The sequence below is a fragment of the Lepus europaeus genome, chromosome 12 (genome assembly GCF_033115175.1).
Source record: "Lepus europaeus isolate LE1 chromosome 12, mLepTim1.pri, whole genome shotgun sequence".
NCBI lineage: Eukaryota > Metazoa > Chordata > Mammalia > Lagomorpha > Leporidae > Lepus > Lepus europaeus.
In genome coordinates this window covers 98,536,624-98,562,090 of record NC_084838.1, presented here as the reverse complement: position 1 = coordinate 98,562,090, position 25,467 = coordinate 98,536,624, and the positions used below count along the sequence as shown (strand labels likewise).

The 25,467-nt window shown below is 51.0% G+C and overlaps 1 protein-coding gene across 2 annotated transcripts in view; it reads left to right on the top strand.

Annotated features, from left to right (window-relative positions):
- The first annotated feature begins 1,942 nt into the window (after window positions 1-1,942).
- Window positions 1,943-25,467, top strand: part of SYK (spleen associated tyrosine kinase) — a 38,394-nt gene continuing 14,869 nt past the window's right edge. The window contains exons 1-7 of one of the 2 annotated variants that reach the window (XM_062207119.1): window positions 1,943-2,356; window positions 5,727-5,887; window positions 14,668-14,806; window positions 16,144-16,225; window positions 16,572-16,621; window positions 18,173-18,241; window positions 25,203-25,269. In XM_062207119.1, coding sequence (XP_062063103.1) covers window positions 1,943-2,356; window positions 5,727-5,887; window positions 14,668-14,806; window positions 16,144-16,225; window positions 16,572-16,621; window positions 18,173-18,241; window positions 25,203-25,269 — 982 coding nt within the window. The remainder of the gene's footprint in view (window positions 2,357-5,726; window positions 5,888-14,667; window positions 14,807-16,143; window positions 16,226-16,571; window positions 16,622-18,172; window positions 18,242-25,202; window positions 25,270-25,467) is intronic. The other variant, XM_062207120.1, reaches the window with a different exon arrangement.

Sequence of the window (25,467 nt, the reverse complement as noted above, 5' to 3'; positions counted from 1 at the left end):
GGTGTTTGTCTTCTGCAGCGTGGGTTTATGCAAGGCACACGGCTCTGCTGGCCTCAGACTGTCTCTGGCCATGCAGATGGGAAACAGGGTGCCCAGCGTGAGGTCTGGAGAAGTGCGGGGGGAGGGGCAGCGTGGCGCCCCCAGGCTGAGGGATGGGGACATGTGGGAAGGACACCACGTTCCGTGTCTCAGGCCTTGAGGTGACCGCAGGTGGTGGTTCTGCACGGCCTGTGACCATGGCCCTCACTTGAGCTCTCACGGCTTCTGCCGCCGTGTGTGGCTACACAAAGCAGCAGCCTCTCCTGGTTCAGGCGGAAACTAGTGATGCCTCTGCTGTGAATTAGCTGTGATGGGGAGCAGGTCCTCTGCACCCACAGGGGAGCAGTGGCTGTCAGCTCACGCTGGCGTCTGCCTCTGGCGTGGACCCTCAGGATGAGCTCTGAGCCCTGTGTGGCAACATTGCTTTTGCTTATTCCCTACTTTTTCTTCTTAGGCTTCTTTATCCCAACCAAAAAAAAAAAATTCGATCAATTTGGTCACTGTGGTCAGATGCTCTGTGTCTGGGTTACCAATTCAGAGGGTGAGAAGCAGGTGTGGCACAACAGGTGAAGCCGCACTTGGAATGCCCGCATCCCATGTCAGAGTGCCTGGGATGGAGCCATGCTCCCACTTCCAATCCAGCTTCCTGCTAACGTGCCTGGGAGGCAGCAATCGTTGGATTCCTGACATCCATGTGGGAGACCCAGATGGAGTTCCTGGCTTCCGGCATCAGCCTGGCCCAGCCCTGGCTGTTGTAGACATTTGGGGAGTGAACCAGCCGATGGAACATCTCTGTCTTTCCCTCTCTTTCTATCACTCTCTCTTTCAAATAAAAAGTAAATAATCTGTGAAATAGGATTCAGAGAGTGTGTAGGGAAACTGTGATAATTGTATAGAACAAAGTAATCCTGACCCCAAGCAAATAGAAATGGACAAAAGGCCAGTGTGCCACTGGACAAGGTTTACTGGGGGCTTAAGCACAAGGGAGACAGCTTCGATGAGGGGGGCTGGGCAGGGGTTTTTACAGGATGGGGGCTTCCTCTTAGCACATGACACTTGGACTTGTACCCAACTCAGTATTGTGTGCATGCAAAGTTCCTTTTTTTTTTTTCTCTTGTTGCACACAATGGGCTCAAAATTGTGGCATTGGTCGTTACCAGTACCACCCCAGAAAGGTCATGTACCTATCACATTGGACTGTTCTGGGCACGTGCAGGTTGGGGGAGTCTGGTTGCTGTCTCTCCTGATTGGGTTGGAGCTGCAGCTGGATACCCGTCAGGCGGGAGGACCCTGACTTAGTAAATCCTGCTTTTATCCAGTCTCAAAGGGACCCCAGCGTGGTGGGCAGCCCAGCGAGGGGAGTGCATCCGTTCTGAGCTGGACTGACAGGTCTCCAGTTTGAAAGGATCCAGGGGGTTTTAGCAAATGCCCCTTACTGCTTGGGTTCCTCACATCGAGTGATTTGAGTATCCGTCCCCCTACACTCATGTGGAAGTCTAATCCACAAAGTCTTGTGTTCATGGTGCTAGGGGGCTGGGGACTTGATCCAAGTGTGCTATTCTCCAGTGGAAGTTTTGGCCAGTGGTTAGATTGGATTAAATCATGGCGTGGAGCCCTCAGGGTCGGATCCTAGTGGCTTTATAAGGAAAGAGGAGATATAAACAGACAGGTATGCTCCCACCATGATATGTTATATTCCAAAAGTCCTTTTCCAGATCCTTGCTATGTTATTTGGACCCAGTACCTCTAGAACCATGAGCCAAAGTAAACCTCTTTTCTTTATAAAGTAGCCTTTCTTGGGCATTTCATTATAGTAACAAAAGCTGACTGGCACTCCCGTCTTTGTCTTGCCCAGGTGGACCCCTGCACGTGCCCTCGTGTCTCCTAAGGGGCCAGCACAGCCATGGCCAGCAACACGGTGGACAGTGCCAACCACCTGCCCTTCTTCTTCGGCAACATCACCCGGGAAGAGGCCGAGGATTACCTGGTCCAGGGAGGCATGACCGATGGGCTCTACCTGCTGCGCCAGAGTCGCAATTACCTGGGCGGCTTTGCCCTGTCGGTGGCCCACGGGAGGAAGGCGCACCACTACACCATCGAGAGGGAGCTCAACGGGACCTATGCCATCGCTGGTGGCAGGACGCACAGCAGCCCCGCCGAGCTCTGTCACTACCACTCGCAGGAGTCAGACGGCCTCATCTGCCTCCTCAAGACACCCTTCAACCGGCCCCCCGGGGTGCAGCCCAAGACCGGGCCCTTTGAGGACTTGAAGGAGAGCCTCATCAGGGAGTACGTGAAGCAAACGTGGAACCTGCAGGTGAGGTGTGGCCGGCCCTGAGTTCATAGGTCCCTGTAAACCCCCACGTGCAGAACCATGGTACATGTAAAACGATACCATCTGTGCATAGTTTTTTCGTAATACACATTTCCCATGAACTTTGAAGATCCCATGTGTGCATGGATTTCAAAGTATTTTGCACAAAAATAGTTTTTTTTTTTTAATTCTACCTTCTGCAAACCTATTGAAGAAATCTCCTAGCAACCATGTCCGTAGTCATCGACCCTGGCTCCAAAATGCTCCAAGAAGACTACCCTTCCTCTGTACAAACACAGCCCAGAGAGTGGGCCCCTGCCCTCCAGCCACGTGGGTGTCTCCACTGCAGGAGGCCATTCCCCTGCCACCCAGTTCATGGTGGACCCTTTGGGAGAGGCATGGCTGGGCATCTATTGTTATTTATTCTCCTAACAAGGTCATGGTGTGCCCGCTGTTTGGAACCAGATTTGATAGCTTCCTAAATCTCTTGCAGACGTTTCTATGTATCAGTTACCCTGTCTCTGGCTGCCTGGCATTGCCTGTTGTATGCCAAATTTATTTAGCTAGTACCTGTTGATGGGCATTTTTATGGTTTGACAAATAATTCTCCTAATAACAGTATTCTGTCCCCATCTTAAACTAAGCTTATGTGCAATGCCTGCCAGATAAACTCAAAAAAGGCTAGGTTTGCCACAGCCCAGGGTATGAGTGTGTGTGTGTGTGTGTATGTGTGTTTAATGTGGATACATTGACAAGTTCCATCTACAAAGGTGACAGAGGTTGTGACCGTTTGCACTCCTGCCACATTCTTGGTGGTATTTGGCGTCAAGAGCCAGCAGTTTAGATTGATGGTCTCTTCTTAGACATAAGTGCTCAACCAGTTCTCCTTGTGTTCCCTGGAGGCCTGTCTTGTGCTTCGCTGTGTATCTGATGCATGCTGATTTATGGCCATATAGATCCTCTGAGGATGCTATAGAGACTCCTTTTATTCGTTCAGTATGGCCTGTGTTAAATTCAGCCTCGCAGAGGGATTTTACAATAATGTACTCAGTATTTTTCATTCATATTTATTGGGTATGTCTTAGGCCATGCATTTATTCTTTATTAAGTCAGGTAAGTCCTATTTCTTGGGTGGACTTTACACACAGTGAATTGATCCGTTTTGAGTGTGTAGTCCTATGATCTTTGACATACGCCTGGTATCACATAATCCCTACATCATCAAGGCAGACAAGAGCTCCCTCACCTTCGCCTGTCCCAGCTCCTGGAAACTGCTCGTTTGATTCCTGTCCCCACAGTTTCGCCTTTTCTAGAATGTCACGTAAGGGGAATTCCGCAGCATGTAGCCTTCGCAGAGTGGCTTCCTCCACAAAACGCGATGCACCTGCTGTTCAGCCGTGGCATTGCCAGTACCCAGGGCTATGTCTGGCCTGTGATCTACAGCCGTGTGCTTTTTCCTCCGTTCACCTTGTTCCGCGTGCCCCGCGGTGTGTGGCTGTCGCCGTCCTTGTCTCCCTCCCTGCCTTCTGCCTCCCTTCTTCCAACTCCTGCTGTGGGATGGCAACTGTTATATTATTACTCCTTCTCTTCTCCGATGTGAGGAATCGAACTTTGGCTCTTCAGTGACTAATGAGAAGATCTATGTCTCTCCCACCGAAAAAGACAAAGAAACCAAATCAAGTGGCTGCCAGCCCCTTCCCCCATGTTGGGTTTCCCCATCATTAAGTCCACATGGTCAAGTCTTTCTGCCATCATGCGTGTGATCCCGTTTCTTGCAGGTGCAGGTGCAGGTTGGGGTGGGGGAATGAGTGCTCAGGGAAGCCACACGCACTTTCCTTGCAAACGCCTGGAGGTTGCGACATAGGACAGCCAGGCCATCTAGGCTGCAGGCAGGAGGCCACGCTCTAGACCTCATGGGTTATACCAGGTGACATGCAATAGCTTTTGACAGGCCAGTCTCCTTATTCTACAATCTATTTTTTTTTTACTATACTCTTGAAGATACTTAAGTAATATACAGGGAGTCTTCAAAGTTCTTGGAAAATGCATATTATGAAAAATCTATTCATGGTTTTCCAAGTTTTTTTTCTTTTTTTTTGTACCAGAAAATGGTATCTTAATTCCATTTCCATGAGGATCCTCAGATAAAAGTCTTACTGTTGGCTGGTGCCGTGGCTCAATAGGCTAATCCTCCGCCTGCAGCGCCGGCACACTGGGTTCTAGTCCCGGTTGGGGCGCCGGATTCTGTCCCGGTTGCCCCTCTTCCAGGCCAGCTCTCTGCTGTGGCCCGAGAGTGCAGTGGAGGATGGCCCAAGTGCTTGGGCCCTGCACCCGCATGGGAGACCAGGAGAGGCACCTGGCTCCTGGCTTTGGATCAGCGAGATGCGCCAGCCACAGCGGCCATTGGAGGGTGAACCAACAGCAAAAAGGAAGACCTTTCTCTCTGTTTCTCTCACTGTCCACTCTGCCTGTCAAAAAAAAAAGTCTTACTGTTTGTATTTAATAAATGAGTAGACGACGAGTGAGTGAATGAACCAAGTCTGATCCCATTGTAGCATGGAAGGGTGTTAGGACCAGGACAGACTGAAAATGACTTCTGTGCATGTCTTTTTTTTTTCTTTTTTTTTTTTTTTGCTGAGAACTCTTTATTTTATTTTATTTATTGAATAAATAAAGATAGAGTTAAAGACAGAGGGAAGGAGAAACAGAGAGAAAGGTCTTCCATCCACCGGTTTGAAAAGGCCAGAGTTGCACGGATCCAATGCCAGGAGCCAAGAGCTTCTTCCTGGTCTCCCACACGAGTGCAGGGGCCCAAGTCCCATCTTCTACTGCTTTCCCAGGCCATAGCAGAGAGCTGGATTGGAAATGGAGCAGTGGAGCCGGATCTCAAACCGGCGCTCATATAGGAATTTGGCACCCCAGGCAAAGGCTTTACCCGCTATGTCACAGCAACGGCCCTATGTCTTTTTTATTTTTCCAGGGTTGTGGGTTCTCAATCTGTATCCATTTCTTTTTGTTTGTTTGTTTTTCTTGAAAGGCAGAGTTAGAGAGAGAGAGAGAGAGAGAGAGATCTTCTGGTTCACTCCAAAAATGTCCACAATGGCCGGGACTGGGTGAGGTCTAAGCCAGGAGCCTGGAATTCCATCCTGGTCTCCCACGTGAATGCAGGGGCCCAACAATTTGGCCCATTTTCCGCTGCTTTTCCCAGGTGCATTAAAGGGAGCAGGATCGGAAATGGAGCAGCTGGGGCTCAAACTGGCACCCATAAGGGATGCCGGCGGCGCAGGCGAGGCTTAGCCCGCTACACCCCAGCACCGGCCTGGAGCCCGTCTCCATCTGTGCCTGGCTCGCTCACTGTCCTCCCTCACTGCAGGGCCAGGCTCTGGAGCAAGCCATCATCAGTCAGAAGCCGCAGCTGGAGAAGCTGATCGCCACCACCGCCCACGAAAAGATGCCCTGGTTCCACGGGAAAATCTCTCGGGATGAATCCGAGCAAACCGTCCTGATCGGATCGAAGACGAATGGAAAATTTCTGTAAGTGTGGTGCATCCCTCTTTCCTCTCACCTCTGATGACAGGGCTGTTTGGGTGACGAGGGGTAATCCAGCATCCCCAACACTGGACACTGGGTGGAAGCTGTCCCTGGTGACCCAGCCTGACCTTCCAATGAACTCTTCCTGGGCACTCGGCCCCGGAGCCTGCATTTCATAGCCAACACGGGTGTGTGACCCTGACCGTGTGGCCAGCTAAAATGAAAAAGGCTGCTGCTGGTGGTCCACTCAGAGTTCCCGCGTGATCTCAGCCGACGAGAGGACTATTTTTGCTTTCAACCAAGCTGTACCGGGGCAGGTAGAGAATGTCCTGGGAGTAGCATATCCGAACCAGTGAGTGCAGCTGTCTGTTCAGAGGCAGGTTTGTGAACTTGGGCCTTGTGAATTCCGAACTTAGGCGGTGTGGATCCTGAGTTCTGCTCGTGGTCCTCCTGAGTGGTCAATGCCACCTGAATTTCAGAGGGCTCTAGAGGTGCAGGCCGGCTCGGCCAGAGTTGGTTAGCAGCCACGGGAATTGTGGGCGGCAGTCTCAGGCGAGCTGCTGTGGCCGGGGTGGCGTGCAGACAGCCGCTGCCAGGGTTTGAAAAGCACGTCTGTGTTTGTCACTCCTCAGTGTTGCTTCCTGGGGTCTCCTGAGGACAACAGCTCCGTTCTGGCCTTGGAGATGGAAGCAGAAAGAACAACACTGGCTCAGGCACATTGATTAGAGCCAGCAGACTCTGTCAACTTGTCCTCCCATAGGAGGGTCTTCTCTGAGTGCCCTTGTATTTAGAATTGTCCACGTACTTTAGCACAGTCCCTCTTACCTTACAAAGGATCTTAAACACAATGCTCGGTTTAAACCTAAATAAAAGGCAAAGAGATTTTCCATCTTCTGCTTCATTCTCCAAATGCCTGCAGAGCCAGGACCCAGCTAGGCGGAAGCCAGGAGCCGAGAACCCAATCCAGGTCTCCCACATGGACGGCAGAGATACAGCTAATTCAGCCATCACCTGCTGCCTCCCAAGGCGCACACTAGCAAGAAGCTGGAATCAGAAGCAGGACCAGGACTAGAACCCAGGCGCTCTGGTGTGCAATGCAGGCATCCCCAGCAGTGCCTTAGTTGCTGTGCCCATGATGCTCTTATAAAAAGCAAGAGCAGTGAACTTGTCACCCGCTGGTGACATGGGGTGGCATGGGTGTTCCGTGGATATAGTCCCTGCCCCTGACAATGATGCTGTGTGGCGAGACAGCATTAGGAGAGCCACATACAAGCCCATTTCCCCTGAGGTTTGGACTTTTACCAAACACTCAGCAATAATTTCCTACAGAGATGTCATGGGACTGTGCACACAGCATCTTGGTGCATGAAGTGAGCCCAAAATAGCACAGTCCAAGTGATGGGGCCTGCTGACTTCCCACTAGCTACAGAGCCTGGTCTTCAGCTCTTTGGGGAACAGCTGCGACCTTGAGATTTTTAAAAAGAATGATCTGTTCCCCAGGGGCAGGCATTGGCACTATGGTCCAGCTGACGTCTGACAGGGGCCTGGGTTCGAGTCCTGGCTGTGCTCCAAGTCCAGTTTTCTGCTCATGTACACCTGGAAGGCAGCAGGGGATGATGGTTCAAGTAGTTGGGTCCCTGATACCCGTCTGGGAGACTCAGATGGGATTTCTGGCTGCTGACTTTGACCTGTCTTAGCTGCAGCTGTTGTGGAAATTGAGAAGTAAACCAGCGAGAAGCCGGGAACCAGAAGCTTCTTCCGGGTCTTGCACACAGGTGCAGGGACCCAAGGACTTGGGCCATCTTCTACCGCTTAAGAGTTTTATTTAAAAAGAGTTGTCTATTCTTGGAACAGCGACTGCACCCTGCAAGATCCCCAGTTCTGCTGTTCTTTCCTGGAGATGTGTATAAAAATAGACCCTGAGCTGAAGGCAGGAAGTCCCTGTGTGCGACTCTTACTGGCCTCACGTTCCTTGTTGCTTGTCCCCCTGCACAGAGTGACATCTCGCTTGTCCCACAGCACATCTCCTCCCACCACACACGCACACACACACACACAGCACCGCCGACACTGGGGCTCAGCTGGTGCCAGAGCTCATCATGCACAGGGGTCCCAAGGACAAGGGGCCTGGGCTTCTGCATGCTTGCCATGTCCCCCAGTAGTTCTCCCTGGACAGAATTCTTGCTCCACAGTCTCCTGTTTGTCCCTTGTAGGTGCTAACATCTCAGGCACTAGCATCCCTGGCTGCCCACACCCCCTAGCCCTGCTCTGCCTGGCTTGTTGGGACCCTGTGATGGGTCACACAGAGCTGTGTCCCTGCTTCATCAGAGTTACAATGCCGGGAAGATGTTGAACTCAAGCGGACGTGCTACAGTCTGTGACGCGTGCCAGTGTGCCACTCAGCACCACAGTTGTCACCTGGAACTGGATGTCGTTGCAACTGCCTGGAACTGTGTTTTGTTTCCCTTTTTGTTTGGGGTCCCTCACTCCCACGTGCCATCAGTGTCACAGGAACAGGGACGGGGCTGTGGTCCTCAGGGGCCTAGCCCCAGCACACTTGACCGTGTCCTGGTAAGAGGAGTCTCCCTGGGGCGATGTTCAGACTGGGCTCTGAGTGATGATGGTGGTGTTAGCAAAGAAGCAGGATCCTGTCCCAGCAGGAGGAGTGTCTGTGAAGGGATCTGGGGGTCCACGGCACGGCCAGAACACGGTGTGACCACAGAGTGGCCAGGTATGGGGAGGGAGGTGTGTGGGCCTGACAGAAGTGCCTCCGGGGGAACTGACTGTGTGATTTTTTTCCAAATGGGGACGTTTGGAGAGGGACAGGGCTGCTACTGGATGGGAGGAGGGACAAAAGTGGACAATCAACCCTCCTGTGTGGCATGTCCCTCGGTGCTCTGCACCTGAAGTCCAGACGTCCTCCTGGTCTTCCTTCCCTTTCAAGGAGCAGTAAGCGCTTGAACCTTTAGTCACTCCTCTTCTTATTAGCCAGTCGCCATTTCTCTCTCCCTCCCTCCCATCTCTCCCCTCCCACCCCTCCGTCATGCTCCTCATTATACCCCCAGCACCACCCCATCCTCTCTTTTTTACACACAGACATGCACACACATGCACACACAAACATACATGCACACATAACACATGTATGCACACAAACATGCACACAGAGACTCACAAAAAGTGCACACACAGACATGCACACAGAGAGACAAACCCAAAACATGTGGGCACACAAACATACACACACAGAGACAAACCCAAAACATGTGGGCACACAAACATACACAGAAACACACAAAACATGCATACATACACATACATGCACACACAACACATGCATACACACAAACATGCACACAGAAAGACTCACAAAACATGGGTACACACAAACATGTGCACACACAACATATGCATGTGCATAAACATGCACGCAGAGACACACAAACACAAAACATGTGTGCACACACAAAACACACATGTACATAAATATGCACACAGATGCACAAACATGCACACACAAAAACATATGTGCACAGACACAAACATGCATGAACACACACATAGATTCACACCTCAAGGTCAGGGCCCATGGGAGGCCCCGCAGGATCAACCAGTGAGCATCAGAATGAGTGGCCCAAAGGGGTCTATACCATTTGGTAGAACTGGGGATTAGATGGTTTGGTGGCTCTGGCTTTCTAATGAAGGTTGTGTCCACCCACAATCAGGGACATACAAGTCAGACCCATGTGGACCTTGTCCAGGAGCGGACCTGGTGGACCTGGCGTAGGACAGCCGATGTGACAGCCATCACCCTTCACTATCCTAACAACCTTGTCGTTGCCCATGCCCTCCCTGTCTCCTGCTCACCATGAGGCCTGAGTGGCGGGCAGGCAACTCTCTTGGGAAATGGGCATCCCTAATCCTTTTCAGTGACAATCTGAGCATAAAGTAGCTGTGAAAAAATCAGATTCACACAATGGCCCATTGCTTGGAGAATTGTGACAGTTCCTATGTACAGACACTTGCATATTTCTTTCTTTTTATTTATTTTTTGACAGGCAGAGTTAGACAGTGAGAAAGAGAGAGACAGAGAGAAAAGTCTTCCTTCTGTTGGTTCATCCCCAAAATGGCCCCTAAAGCCAGGAGCCAGGTGCTTCCTCCTGGTCTCCCGTGCGAGTGCAGGGCCCAAGCACTTGGGCCATCCTCCACTGCCTTCCCAGGCCACAGCAGAGAGCTGGACTGGAAGAGGAACAACTGGGACAGAATCCGGCACCCCGACTGGGACTAGAACCCAGTGTGCCAGCGCCAAGGGCGGAGGATTAGGCTAGTGAGCCGTGGTGCCGGCCGTGTATTTCTTGAATGCAAGGAACAAACCTAAACCAGGATACAGAGTGGAGAGTGCATACAGTCCCTGCAGTTGGGCTCCCCGGATGTGCTCAAAACCCACAGGAGGTGAGGGGCAGCCTCCTGTGTCTGCCAACTGCCTGGAGGGCCGGGCAAAGCACAGGGTTGGGTTACACTCCCTTTCATTTCTTTTAAAGATTAATTTATTTGAAAGTCAGAATTGGGGAGGAAGAGAGAGAGAGAGAGCGAGAGAGCGAGCAAGCACTTCTGTCCTCTGGTTCACTCCCCAAATGGCTGCAACAGCCAAGGCTGGGCCACTTCAAAGCCAAGAGCCAGGAGCTTCTTCCAGGTCTCCCATGTGGATAGCAAAGGCCCAAGTACTTTGGCCATCTTCCACTGCTTCCCCCAGGCCATTAGCAGGAAGCTGGATCAGAAGTGGAGCAGCCGGGACACAAACCTCTATGCCACAACACCGGCAACCCTCACACCCTTGGTTTTTAGGTTACGAGACCAGGGTTAGGGTCCACAGTTTGCATTTCCAACAAGGTCTCACATGATGCCTCTGCTGCTGGCCTTGGGAGCCCGCTTGAGCTGCCTGGTGCCTACCTGGGCTGCATGAAGAGCCGTGACACCTTGACGCCTCCACGGGTCACCCACTTGGCAGCTGGGTGTGTCCCTGCAGCAGCACCCCCGCTGTGTGAGTTGGCTGCTTGAGACAGGTGTATCCTCTGTCACATCTGCCTTGCCCCATGGGAGCACTGGGAGTCAGACAACTTAATTTCTTCCCTTGATCCTCAGCTTACTCAATAAGGAAATGGGGCCACGACAGCAGCCCCCACCCGTCCATGGTTTCACTTTCCATGGCTTTAGCTAGCCGTGGCCAGCTAAAGTCTGAAAATATGGAAAATTCCAGAAATAGACCATTCACAAGGTACAAACTGTACCCCACTCTGAGCAGTGTACACGGACTCTCACATGACGCCTCCCAGCTGCCCGGGACGTTTTACGTCCCATGTATCCACGCTGTACGTGCCACCCACCCTTTGGTCACTTAGGAGCTGCCTGCATCGTCAGGCCCACTGCCACATTATCACAGTGCACTGTGTCCTACCCGTGGCACTGCACCTGCCATGGAGAAGCAGCAGGGGAGAATGGGAACGCCTCATGGGCTGGCATGTGCTCCCGCAGCAGACACAGCCCATGTCCCAGGAGCCACGGCAGGCAGCCTCAAGCATTTCCCACCACTGGGGTCTTCACTTCCCCACCCCACCCCACCCCGGTGCCCGGCGTCCCCAGCACTCGTGATCCCACCCCCCGGACGGCACAGGAGGGTGGTGAAGGGTTTCCGTTCTTCCAGGCTGTGCCCCAGCAGGATTAAAGCTCCTGCTGCTCTCACAGTTACAGTAGTGAGGCCTGCCCAGCACAGCCCGAGGAGTGGCCAGGCTGCAAGGAGGCCAAGCATGGTCCTTTGGCATGACCTCAAGGTCAAGTCTCAGAAATCCCAGGCTTTGTAACAACCAAACACACATCTCGTAGCTTACATCTTGTTCAGAAAATATTCGAGGGTACCCGTGAACAGCCTGGAGCCAACTGAACCCCAATAGACAGGAACAGGGAAACTTGCCCTTGCTCTCATCCCAAACCTGGGTGGGTATGCCCCCCGCCAAGGGACACTTCTCAGCATCAGGAGGTGGCCAGCCCACAGCTGCCAACCCAGTTTTCCTCCCACGTCACATGAGCGAGAGCCCCGCCCAGGATCTGCCTGCAGCCAGCAGATACCTCGCAGTTGTTGGCCGTTGATGTCGCTGAGCCTTCTGGTCTTTGCCACCTACAGATGCTGGGCCTGCGGGTTTCCCTTCTGCGCCCCCATTTCCTGCCAGCTGCCAGAGGGCCTGCTCAGGCCGTTGTCCACGGGTGTGCGGTACCTGCTGGTTACGCTGGGAGCTTGCACAGGCTGCCCGGTGGGAATCCCCTGTAGGGCTGCTACATCCCCTTGGCCAGCCTCGGGGAGTGGGACACTTGCAGGTGTTGCTGGTCCAAAGGCAAGGTCTTCTCTAACTTCTTTGTTTCCTCCTTGACCAGCTGTTTTTTTTTTTTTAATAAACTTTATTTATTTGAGAGGCAGACAGAAAGCTCCCATAAGCAGTTTACTTCCTAAATGTTTTCCCCGGCCAGGGCTGGGCTGGGCTGAAGCAAGGAGCTAGGAAGTGGATCCAGGTCTTCCACACAGTGGCAGGAGCCCGGTCACTGGAGTCAGGAGTGGCGCTCTGGGTATTGAACTCAGGTACTCCGGTATGGGATATGGGCATCCTAACCGGAACCTAAACCCTTAAGCCAAACACCTGCCCCCAGCTCTACTTTATACTATTTGTACTATGAACTACAAAACACACATGAGGCCATAACTATAGAGGTGCAGCTTAATGAAGAATTCTCAAGCCAACACCACCTTAATCAAAAAATAAACCAGAGCTAGGGCTGCAGGAGATACCCCCCCCACACACACACAAACACACACACACACATAAACACACCCCACTACACCAGCCACCTGCCCCCTCTGGGAGGTCCCACATCCCGGGCCCCGGGGTTGAGTGTGCCCTGGCTAGATGGACAACTCCAAACAGAACTGTTGGCTTCTGTCTGTGAGGGAACTTGGTGCGTATGGAATCGGGGAGTGTATTTTGTGCTCGTGTGACTCAGCTGTCTTCACAAGGCTGCCGTGCGTTCACTTTTTTGCTTGATCATATTTTATTGCACGGCTAAGTTTCTCATCTGATGTATTTATTCCCTCTGTGGCCAACAAGCATGTAGGTTGTGAAGTTTTTGGCAAGTGCGGATAAAGCTGGCATGAACACCCCGGCACATCGGCTGGGGGCACTGTGCACGCAGCTCCTATGCTTGGGAGTGAATTTGCTGAGCCCCACGGGTGCGCATAGCTTCCGTGTCAGGAGGTCATTGTCAGTATCTTCCAAAGTGGTTAAACTGCCTGATGCTCCCAGTGACTGTACATGGGAACTCCTGCTGCTCCCTCGTCTCCACAGCACTTGAACTTTTCAATCATTTTTATTTTTGCCAGAGTGAAGGTTGTGCCAGGGTATTTCTCTTTGGCTCTCAATTTATATTTGGGTGGCCTCTGGTCATCTTCCTCCCATGGCCAATTTTTGCAGGCAGGCAAGTCCACCTCTGGGCATTGGTCTCTCTGCATAATTCTCTGTAGTTCCAAACGCTCCTGTCTGTGAGCCACTGATGTTTACAAAATAAGCAAAGCAGGCACAAACCGTGCCACCGTGTAAAGCAGTTGCCCCTGCATCTGTGCGTGGTTCTTTTTCTTTGGTTTGCTTGGTTGAACAGAAACCAGCTCCTGCCTCGAATTGGCCATGTGACGGTGAAAAGGGAGCTCACACTTTGCGGTGCTGATGGCTCGGCTGGTTTGGCAGCCAGGGGACTCTCTTTACAGCAGCAAAATGTCAGAATAGCTCCTGCCGAGGTAGGAAGGGACTGGGGTATGTCCTCCGAGCAGCAGGGCGTGGAGGCACACTGTCCACTGTGCATGTACCGCTTGAAAACAAGTTTGTTTTTGAGGTTTCCGTCCCCTGTGGCATCACCCAGCTTTCAAACCTCTATGTGGCCCTTCTCTGCCCAGCAGGGGGAAAAGTGAGGCCACAGGTGCTCCAAAACCTGTCTCAACTCTCCTGGTGGCTTGCAACCCAGAGAGGGCTTCAGAAATCCCTCAGTAACACCCACACATGTCCCCTGTATCAGTTCTCCTGTGGCCTTGGATGTGACCTCCTGCAAGCCAGAGGGGGCATCAGAAATCTGATAGATGCCCATAGATGCCCCCTGGCAGCTGGGGACAGGGTGCTGTATAGCCTGAGAATGGTGCATGGGCACGCATTGCTTACTGCCTGGTACCTCCCTCCCAGCCGTGGGCAGGTGGGAGGAGTGAGGGAAGCACTGGGGAATGGAGGCCTTCCCAGCTCTCCATCTGTGGTCTTGGACCCTTCCCAGTTAAAATGTCCATCAAGCACCCCTGTACCATCTGTGGATCTGACCTGAACACAGACCTCAGCGGGGGAAAGAAGGTGAGTCCTTTACGAGCATTGTGTGAGCTCGTACCTGGGTTGTGTTACTGCCCACACAACCCCCGGTTCTCCTGAGTGAGCCCCTGGCTCCCCAGGCCCTGCTGGAGCCTAGCCATGGTGCATCCTCACCCTGCTACCATTCCCTTGTTGCCAGCCCACTGACATCATCTTTGGGCTGTAAGCCAGGCCTTCCTGGGTGTGCTGGGCAGAGCCCTTGACCCTGAGGCTCAGTACTGCTGCCCACAGCTCTCTCTCCCCACTGGCGATTCATGGAGAGTGCCCACTGCCCACACCAACCAGGGTGCGCCTGGAGCTGGTCCGGTGGGACTGATAGAGTGGTATCCTCTCTTGCAGGATCAGGGCCAGAGACAACAACGGGTCCTATGCGCTGTGCCTGCTGCACGAGGGGAAGGTGCTGCACTACCGCATCGACAAAGACAAGACCGGGAAGCTCTCCATCCCAGAGGGGAAGAAGTTCGACACACTCTGGCAGGTACAGCTCGGCCCCTCCCCGGTCCTCAGGGGCGGAGCACAGAGACATGTCCCGGAGACAGAAATGAGCAGGCCTGCGCTGCCCACCGTCCACCGGGTGGCCCCCGGACCAGCAGCAGCCCCTGCTTGTTAGAAACACACCCCCAGGCTTTGCCCCATCTGCTGCACCAGAGCCTATGTTCCAGCCTCAGGTGACTCATGGCAGAGAAGCACTTGTCTGGGGACCTGGGGACCATCATGTCAGATGCACCGGGCTCTGCAAGGTTCTGATGCCTGTCCAGGGCCACACAGGTCTCCGTGTGCCAAGATGATGATTGTCCAGGGCGTAACCACAGGCCCTTCCAGGGTATAACAACAGGCCTTCGGATGCTAGGACACATGGCAACTGGACAAGCCTTTCTGACAAAGGTACACAAAACAAGGCATGGCTAGCCAGGGGAAGCAGGCATACAGCAGCCAGTTCTTGGACCTGGGGGATGTTCTAGAGGGCTCTCAATGGCAGGTGCCATCCTCAGGCAAAGCAAGTCTCTCTTGGTGGAGATTAAGGGAGCCTAGGAAGCAAGGCTGGCCTTCCTGGGCACCAGGCTGACCCTCATACAGGATTCGACCTCTCCCCCATGACTGTTTGCATGCGTGGCATCCACTCACCACACCCAGGGCTGTACAATTCCTTTGTGTCAAGCACCTCTGATTGTTGGAAAGCTCTCTCTTCCCGGGAGGCCTCTCTCTTTTTTACCGATTCCGATGGTATATTGTAGTATTCTACCCTCACTAAGTGTTCCTTGTTGAGTATTTCCTGGCCGCTGTGTTCAGGAAAGTACATCAGAAATGCCCGCCATACTGTCCCTTGTCATGTGTAGGATTTTGTTGGCTTTTCTTGCCAGCACCATAAGGTACCCGTATACCCTGCCGTGACTCCAGGGCCCTAGTCCTGCTGTGCTGGGAGTCGGCCATTGCTGCACTTAGCCTACTTAAACACTCTTTGCTTTCCATCAGGGTCTGCGAGCCACAGAGCAGACCTGGCTCTCAGCACGTCCCTGTGTAGCCCATGCAGACAATGGTTTCTGTGCTGATGAGAAATAACTGGGTAAAGGCCCACAGAAGCCTAACCTAGCACAAACTGGCCCTTTACAGAAAACGATTGCTGACCCCTGCCCAAGAGGGAAACCCTTGGGTGTGCGTCCACCTCTGGCCATGCTGGTAGAGTGGGCTCTCTGGACACCGCAGACTCATGAGGGCTCCAATCACCGCAGAAGCCCAAGGGGCAGTCGGCGGCTCTCAGCCCGATGCCTCCACTTCCTGCCCTCGTACTCACTGCGCTCTCTTGCTTACTTCCAGCTGGTGGAGCATTATTCTTACAAACCCGATGGTTTGTTACGAGTCCTCACGGTTCCATGTCAAAAAATTGGCGCGCAGATGGGTGAGTTGCTAAGTCATGGGAGTGTCGGCTTTTTGCCCATTGGTCACTGTCCACTCATTGTAGATTTGGCCTGTTGCAAATTCAGGTTGGACCAGTTCTGATTTTTTCCTGATGGATTAAACATGATATCCGGTCGCTCCAATTTTAGCTCTCGTGGACCCAAAAATAGCCAAAAATTAAAATGAAAAATGAATTCATGTTAACTGCATGTATGCAACAGGTATTAGAAGGGAAGCTGTGCAGAAGGTGTATCTATTTCTCGAGCAGCCATGTCTGTCACGCTGCTTGATCTGTAAGGAGGTGGTTCCATGCTATTGCAATAATTGTCCATGCTCTTTCTAATCAGGAAATGTTAATTTTGACGCTCGCCCACAACTTCCAAGCTCCCATCCTGCGGTAAGTGTTATTAGAAATAATCTGCAGGTGAAGCCATTGCTAATAGAGTTGAAAAGTAACGGGAGTAGTAGGCAAACAAGCCCCTTGCTGACTTGGGGGGGTCTAGTGGGTGTTAGGTGGACATCAGGGCACTGTTAAAGCTGCCAAGTTGAGTGAATTTCTTGGCTTCTCCCCATTTTCTAAAATGAACATGAAAGCCAATGTTAAGTCAGAAAAGGCCTCCCACTAGATCTGATGAGCCACCTCTGACGACAGATGTGTGTCACCCACGGGCCACGTGCATGGTCAGTGTAACATGGCTGGTAGACAAGATGTCTCCCTGAGGTTGTTGGCCCTGCTCTTCGGTCGGATCAGATGCCACGTTGTTCCTAGGGGACTTGGCCTGTCTGCATGAATTGGTTCAACTAAAGGTTGATGGAAGGCTTCCTGGGATGAGATAAGAGAAGCCCACTGAGACAGATGGAGTAGGGCAGGCTTGGCCAGGGCTCACCTCCCAATCCGCACCAGTGAGAATGTGGCCAGTGCACACCTCCGTGGGGCTTTTCTCGCGGCATGGCTGATGCCCGTGCAGGGGGAGAAGCCTTTTCTCCTCTCCCTGCAGACTCTCAGGAGCTGATGTGTGGATTTATACTCAAAGCAGGAATGGGTTTCCTGCGTCAGTGTGGACTTGGCAATGCCCTTTAATGCCATCTTCACCTGACTTTTTGCCTGCTAAGCCCTGACAAATAAAGTCCACAGAAACTCAAATCTACATCTACCTCCTGTAGGAGATTCGTCCACATTGGAGCTGGCGGGGCAGGGGTGCCCATGCAGGGGCAGTCACTTGTCCTCCAACTGGGGGCACTTGGACTTGCTGAAATACCAGTGAACTTTGGATCCAGCATCTAAAACGCAGGGTCCTTGCGGAGCTGGCTCTTCATTTTACCCTTGACAGCACTCATGGGCCTGGCAGCCAAATATTAATATTCTGTGCTCCATGGAGCAGACCCATTTTCCTTTGAGATGGAAGAAGGGTTAGGGCTTAAAACCTTAAGAGATGATCAAGCCCCATATTTAACCAGGCATCGCCCAGTCGCTTCAAGAAGTTAAATACTTTGGAATACATTTTTATTGAATGCTAAAAACATGCAGAAAAATGGCAGGTGCCCCAAGTGTGCTACTCAGCAAATTTCCCCAAACACCTTGGAAGCAATGCAATACACCTGAGCATTCAAGTGTAGCTGAAGCTTCGGAAGAGTGGTTTGCCTTCAGCTTAGGGCTTAATGATGCTTAGGCAACACCAGCTGCCGACTGCTGTAGCTTTTATTGGGTAGCCCTTCCGTGGCAAATATTTCCCTAATGTTTTTCTAGGTCCCTGTGCCCCAGTAGCAAGGTTTTCTGGAAGCATTCCAAATGACCAGGCTTTGCCCATGACACATCGCATTGGTAGGGTGGGGAGGGGCTGGTGGTGCGATTACAGAAGCAAGTTAGGATGTCATTGTCACAGGAAGGACCCTGTGTTTGTTTTCTGAGACTAAATTTACTGTTCCTCTTTGCCGTTATGGTTTCTAGACGTGGTCGGCGGGTGGAATAATCTCCAGAATCAAATCTTACTCCTTCCCAAAGCCTGGCTCCAAAAAGGTGCTAAAGCGTCCCCTCTCGCTCTAAGTGGTAGGACTGACCCGCACTCCCCGCGCGTCGGGCTGTCTGGCCTGCCCTGCATACGCGTCTCTTGTTCACGCTCCCGCCGCTCTGCTTCCACGCCTGTGCCGTGCGCAGCCGCCGTGCGCACCTGCCAGTCCTGGGCAGTCTGCGCTCGAGGTGCGCCCTGTGCTTTTCCTGTGGGTCCCCCCGTCGAGTGGCGGTCCCGTGCATCCGTGTCCGCACGCTCTCTCTGCTGTAGCGGGGCTGCGAAGTCCTCGGTCAGCGTGATGGTGGCGGCTCATTCTGGTCGCAGAAAGACAGCCAGCTTACCTTTGGGTTGCCAGAGCCACGTGTTGCAATGGGAAAGCAATGGATTGTGTAAATGATGCTGTGAGGGGTGGCTGGCCATGTGTGCTTGTGACGGAAGCTAGAGAGGTGACAGATAGCGAGGGCTTCATTATCGCTGTGAGAGGCTAACACAGAATTCATCAGAATTCACCATTCTGACTGCTGGTTTACCCTAACTCCCCATCTAATATTCTTTAATAACTTCATTATTGGCAGATTTCCAACCTAACAGGAAAAAAAGTAGTTTAAATATAACACATAAAAAAGAAATAGATCTCGAGGACTAGAAAAAGGTTTCTCTCTCTTTTTTTAAAAAGATTCATTTATTTATTTGAAAGGAAGGGTTACAGAGAGGCAGAGAGAGTAGGGGTGTGGGGGGAAGGTCTTCCATCCGCTGGTTCACTCCCCAGATGGCCACAATGGCCGGAGCTGAGCTGATCCGAAGCTAGGAGCCAGGAGCTACTTCTGGGTCTCCCACGTGTGTGCAGGGGCCCAAGGACTTGGGCCATCTTCTACTGCTTTCCCAGGCCATGGAAGAGAGCTGGAAGGGAAGTGAAGCAGCCGAGACCCGAACCGGCACCCATATGGGATGCTGGCACTGCAGACCAGGGCTTTAATCCATTACACTACAGCACAGGCCCCAGAAAAAGGTTTTTCTTTTTGAGGCAGTAATGTTGATGTCTGATGGATTTCTAGATTTTGCTGTATGATCAAATTTTGCAGAAAAGTGAAAAGAAGGGTTTGTTTCTCCTATTTTTCTTTAAATGTTTATTTATTTCAAAGGCAGAAAGAGAGAGAGACAGAGATATCTCATCTCCCACTGCTTTCCCAGGCACATTAGCAGAGAGCTGGATCGGAAGTGGAGCAGCCAGGACTCAAAGCAGCGCCCATGTCGGATGCCAGCACTGCAGGCTGGGGCTTTCACGCTCTGTGCCACAGCGCCAGCCCCTCACTCCACTTTTTAATTGATCATGCTACTTATCATGGCCTGAAGCCCGTATGCCAGCTCAGCCCCAGCCCATGTGCAGGCCCAGCAGTGGGTGATTTCACTGTGAACAGATTACATACAGCATGTTATGCTTGTCTTAATTCTGTGGTATCAGGGGCTGGCGCTGTGGTGCTGTAGGTTAATCCTCCGCCTGTGGTGCCAGCATCCTATGGGCTCCGGTTCTAGTCCCGGCTGCTCCTCTTCCAGTCCAGCTCTCTGCTAGGGCCTGGGAAAGCAGTGGAGGATAGCCCAAGTCCTTGGGAGACTAGGTAGAGGCACCTGTCTTTGGGCTTTGGATCAGCGCAGCTCCAGCCATTGCGGTCATTTGGGGAGTGAACCAGTGAATGGAGGACCTTTCTCTCTGTCCTCCCTCTCACTGTCTATATAACTCTACCTCTCAAATAAATAAAATCCTAAAATAATTCTGTAAATCCAAGTGTATCACTCAGACTTCAACCAAAGCAGCTTGGCCCATAGGAGACTGCTTGTGAAACAGACACACACATGCACAGGTGTAGTGTGTATGTGACCTGCACACATATACACACATCTGTACATACGTGCACATATTTACAGCCACATCAAGGAATCTTCAAAAACTTCAGAGAATGCATAGTGAGAAAATGCATCCCTGACTTTCAAGTGCTTTTTGCACCAAAGTACATTTATCTTTGAGTTACCTTTTCCTGTAAACTTTTTGAAGTACCCTTGTACATATACGTGAATTAATATATTTCTGCATGTGGAGATGTATTTTACATACATGTACAACACAGACTCATTACATACGTGTATCCACACATGCATTGATTTATTACAAAGACCACGTCATTGCTGGGGCTGGCTAGGCAAATCCAGTGTCTACAGGGCAGGCTTTTGGGTGCATGATGAGGGTCAGGAGATAGCCTCTCAGGCATGGCCAGAGTTATTGTTCACTGGTGCAGCCTCTCCCCATCTCTCTCTCTCCCTCTCTCTCTCTCTCTCTTGCTCTCGCTATCTCTTTCCAGGTCTTGGGAAACTCTTAACTCTTTTTAAAGACTCTCAGCAGATGAAATCAGGTTCACCAGGACAATTTCCTTATGTAAATCCACTGATTCACATGATAAATCCACTGTAATTATTTTGCAAAATGTCTTCCCGGCAGCACCTGGATTACTGTTCGATTCAATAACTATCATCCGGCTAGCCAGGATGATGCACTGAGAACCCACCCACCCCCCAAACAGGAAAGCGGTCTTAGGAGACACAAGCCCCAGTCCCACCCTGTGTCATTCTCTCAGTAGGTGTCCGCTAACTTGGATCACTCACAGTAACTAAAGAAATGCCTAGAAAATAAGCTTGAGTGAACTTTAGACTGAAAGAGCTCATGTATAGGGAAGCTGAAAGCAAGTTTCTGTAAGTACAATGAAATATAAATAAACATATACGTTGAATAAAAGCAATCACATCATCAAGAGAAATAAACAATTGGACCACATATTAGTAATGATGGCCTCTGTACAGCCAATAGCATTAATATAATAATAGCTTCTATAAATCAATAAGGAAGGTCAACGAGCAGGATAATGGGCAGAGAATCTTGGTAGATGACAGGAAAGCGGCGACAGCACCAGCAGCCCACGTGACCAGCACACAGCCCACAAGGACTGGCTGCTGTCACACGGGATTACACAACAGTGGCCATTAGCCAAGGAGTCACCCAGCAGGAAATGTGTCAGCCTTACTGGGCCCACTGGGCAGCAGACGCCGGGACCTGCCCACTTGCCATGGAAGCACTGATAAGAGGGTACAGCAGCACGTGACCGGAATGCTGTCAGTCAACCTGCTTACCTGGATTGTCTTCTGGCTCCAACATCCTGTTCACATTTCAAAGCAATGTTTTAAAAGGGAGAATCAAATATTAGAAAGGAATGAATCTGATTAATATCATGAAAGTACTTTCCTGGCTGAGAGAGAGAGAGAGCAAGAGAAGAGACCAATTGTTGCCTACTTACATTCATAACAATTTTGACATAGCTATTGAGTTTCATAGCAGTCAAAAATATCAATAGGTGATTATAAAGGGGCAGGATTATATGATGTAGGCAATGAATTAAAAATACTTCTGTTACTTATCAGGAATATTTTAGAAGACGTAATATTTATGTTTTCACAGACAGATGGGGAACTAACCATGATCTAGCCAGTCATGAGAAAACAATTGTGGGCATGATGTCAATTATTCCATCTGTTTAGCTGAGAGGTAAATCAGTTTCCTGAACTTGTTAATTTGCTCAGTGTAATTAGCTGTTCTTAGTAATTTAGGGGGAAAACACACGTTAGAACTTGAATGAGCTCTTGCATCTAGATAGCTCATGAACAGCATGCTTTGTCTTAAACATTATTAATCAAATAATTTGAAATTTTCATAATAAAAATTAAGGGGCAGATGCATTTTAAACTTTAGAAATAGTGACATATTTATCCGTATGAAATAGAGATGTGTTCGCCTAAAGAATACAAGTACTGGTAGACCTTAATTTTAAAAAATCCCTCCAATGATGAGTCCTGTTTTGTTTTTTTTTTTTTTCTTTATTCACTTAAGAAGTTGGCCTTATCCTTCTACTGGGGGAAATGGGCGGGACTTGAACAATAGCACCCTGTAGAACCAAAGACCAAGACTGTCAGTCAGCTTCGCATTTCAAAGTCACCCTGTCTAGATGGTTTAGCCAAAATGTGTCCCAGGATTTCAATGCACACACTGATGGCAAGGCTTTTAAATTTGTGTCTAGGTACACAATTAGCCAGGGGGTCTTATTCCCCATTGGACATTGGGTGTTCCTGCAAAGACTGGGAGCCACACCTAGCTTATCACAGCCAATGTGCCTGAAGCCAGTTGGCTTTTCTTGTCACTTAGTATGTTGCCGTTTGCTGACTGTTATTGCCTAATTTGAAAATGTCTTTCAAGAAACTGGAATAAAATTTAAAGTTCACAAAATAGACATTAGGACATACAGGCGTTCTTTTAAAAATTCATGGAAATGGAATTTAAAGATAAGTGTGTTTCCGTGCAAAAAATGGATACATCCATGCATTTTTTTCATACTATGCAAATTTCCATGACATTTTTGAAGACTCCACATACACACGGATTTCATATTTCAGGGCACCAAAAGACACGTGTATTTCAGTTCTATGCCTAGTTCGTAAACAGAGGCACTCGAAGAATATTTGTCAGATACATTTCTGTTAAGCCTTACCAACAGGAGACCAAAGACCATCGTTTATAATTGAACGCGATGTTTAGTCATTGTGGATTGATGGTTTCTACCTGGAGAGTTGAAACGTTAAAAGCTGGGTAGCTAGTGCCCTCTGGTGGTAGCCTGCAGGTGCGACTCCTGTTCTGAGCATAGGTAAAAAGGGGAGGAACTGTCAGGCTGTCCTTGGCACCTGTACACCTGTTCTCTGAGCAGCAAAAGTGACACCGTTGGCATAGAAAACATCACATCCAAAGCAGGAAGAGTGATAACAAGTAGTGATCACACGGGTCAGCCATATATTTTTCCTTAGGATTTTATGATTAAATTGTGAATCACTTGTAGCACTGTTCCAAGTGGTTGTGATGCTTCTTGCCAGAGCCCTCATGGAGCACCCGTTGCCCTCAGCCAGCTTCTGTCCCATCAGTACTCGGGGCGGGGGGAGGGGAGAGGAAGCCTGCATCCCTTCATCTCCATCATAAAGTTCCCCCTGCTCTGCTAACACAGAGAGAACCCTGTCTGTGTCTCCCACAGAGAACATTCTCCAACCCCGCCACTCACCAGAGCAGAGTGGGGCGGGGGGATACAGCTAGCTACTTCTTTTAAACCGTTCAGCAGGAGTGCTGAGAGAGGCAGTGTGGCAGCAAATGGCTTCAGCGACAACCCCTCGACAGATCGGACAGATACCCTGTGGCCTCAGCAGAAGGGCCTGCCTTCTGTAGGCAGCGCCAGGCTCCGTGACACTCAGGAGTCAGCAGGAGAGGGGAGCAGTCGGGAGGCTGGGAGTCACACGGCCGCCGGCGGGCCTCACGCATGGTGGCTTCGTTGTACTATTTTGGGTTGCTGGCTTGTAACGTCAGCACAGCACACGGGGAGTCAGTGCGGGTTGCAAGACGAGGGGCTGTGTGGTGCGAAGCTTAATGCCTCTGTTCAAATTTCTGCAGAGTCACGCAGTATCTCACGTCTTCACGGCCAGTGTTTGGACACTGATAAGGTGCACGGTTGTAAAAATTGCTGCTCAACTCATTCAACCACGGGGGTGGAAGGGCAGTGAGTGGTGCTTTTCCTGGGGACTAAGTGTCCTGGGAAACCTTGTTCTGATTTGGGCATGAAGGCCGATCAGGAAGATTTGAGATAAGGATTTTCTTTCCTTTTTTTTTTTTTCTTTTTAAAGATTTATTTATTTATTTGAAAGGCAGAGTTACAGACAGAGGGAGAGATACAGAGAGAGGTCTTCCATCCACTGGATCGCTCCCCAGATGGCCGGAACTCGGCCGATCCGAAGCCAGGAGCCAAGAGCTTCTTCCAGGTCTCCCATGCGAGTGCAGGGGCCCAAGGACTTAGGCCATCTTCCACTGCTTTCCCAGGCCTTAGCAGAGAGCTGGATAGGAAGTGGAGCAGCTGGGACTCAAACCGGCGCCCACATGGGATGCTGGGGCTGCAGGCGGCGGCTTTACCTGCTACACCACAGCGCCGGCCCTGAGATAAGGATTTTCAAAAGGAAACTTCCTAGGAATACAAGGAGCAGGCTTTGTTCCCCAGTCATTTCATGATGCAGATTGCTAATTTATTTGAGAAATGACAAATTCAATAAAAGGGGAGCTCGCCCTTAATAACAGCGAGCAAAGCCTTGTTTCAGATGAGCTCTGGGTACTGCAGTGGGTACCGGGAAGAGTTGCCTTCCGTCAGGGGGACAAAGAGGATTCCCCATCTCACAGGGCCGGTGACTGCCATACTCAGCAACAGCCCCAGTAGTGGCTCCCTGTAGTCCCGGGTGCATGGCAGCCAGCCTTCCTCTTCAGCTCCCTGGCCTGTGCCACCTCTGGCATGGACCCAAATGTTGCCAGATCGCCATGGGAGATAAGGATCAGCCGGGGACTGGCATGCATACCTGTCCCCGTGGAGTGGGGCAGTAAGTGGGAGCCGCTAGGGGGTGTTTACTTTTCTGTGGGAGTTACTTCCACGTGACATAAAGCGTATGTCCACATAAGATAAAAAGCAAAGGGGAAGAGTTGAAGGAGGAGCAGAAATCCAGAGGGAACAAGAGATAGAAATCCTCTTGCACTTTTGGCAGGTGGAAGTAGGAAATAGGTGAACGGCAGTAAGGAGGGGCGGGGACTCTGGCTAAGCGGAGAGTTCTCGCGTCCCCCTGCACGCCCTGGCTGAGCCCCGGGGTTCAGCAGCACAAGCTTGATCCCGTGCTCCCAGAATCCAAACAGTTGCCAGAAGAATGAGATCAATGCTGCTCTTTCCGTGTCTGTCTTCCTAGCTCATTGTCTCCCCTGCATACGTTGCAATGTGATGAGTTGATAGTTAAAAATATGCAGATCAACTCAACAGTGTGTGGATGATAGAAAGTGACATGTTTGTCCTGTGTGTGCTGCAGCCACCCCCGCCCCAAGGGAGCCGGCCGGACAGTAGCATCTCGTACAACCCCTACGAGCCAGACAGAGGTAAGAGATGCCTGTATTTACCGCTTGTTCATAGTGTAGGCGCCTTGAAGCCTGCAGACTGGGCGTAGGAACCCACCCGCCTTGTCTATAACTTCAGCTTGTATAGCGATGGTTGGCGGTGAGCAGCCCTGTCGCCCAGTGGCTGGCAGCAGGTGTCGCGTGTTCTGTAGGGCAAAATGGTCCTTTCCCAGGCCTCCC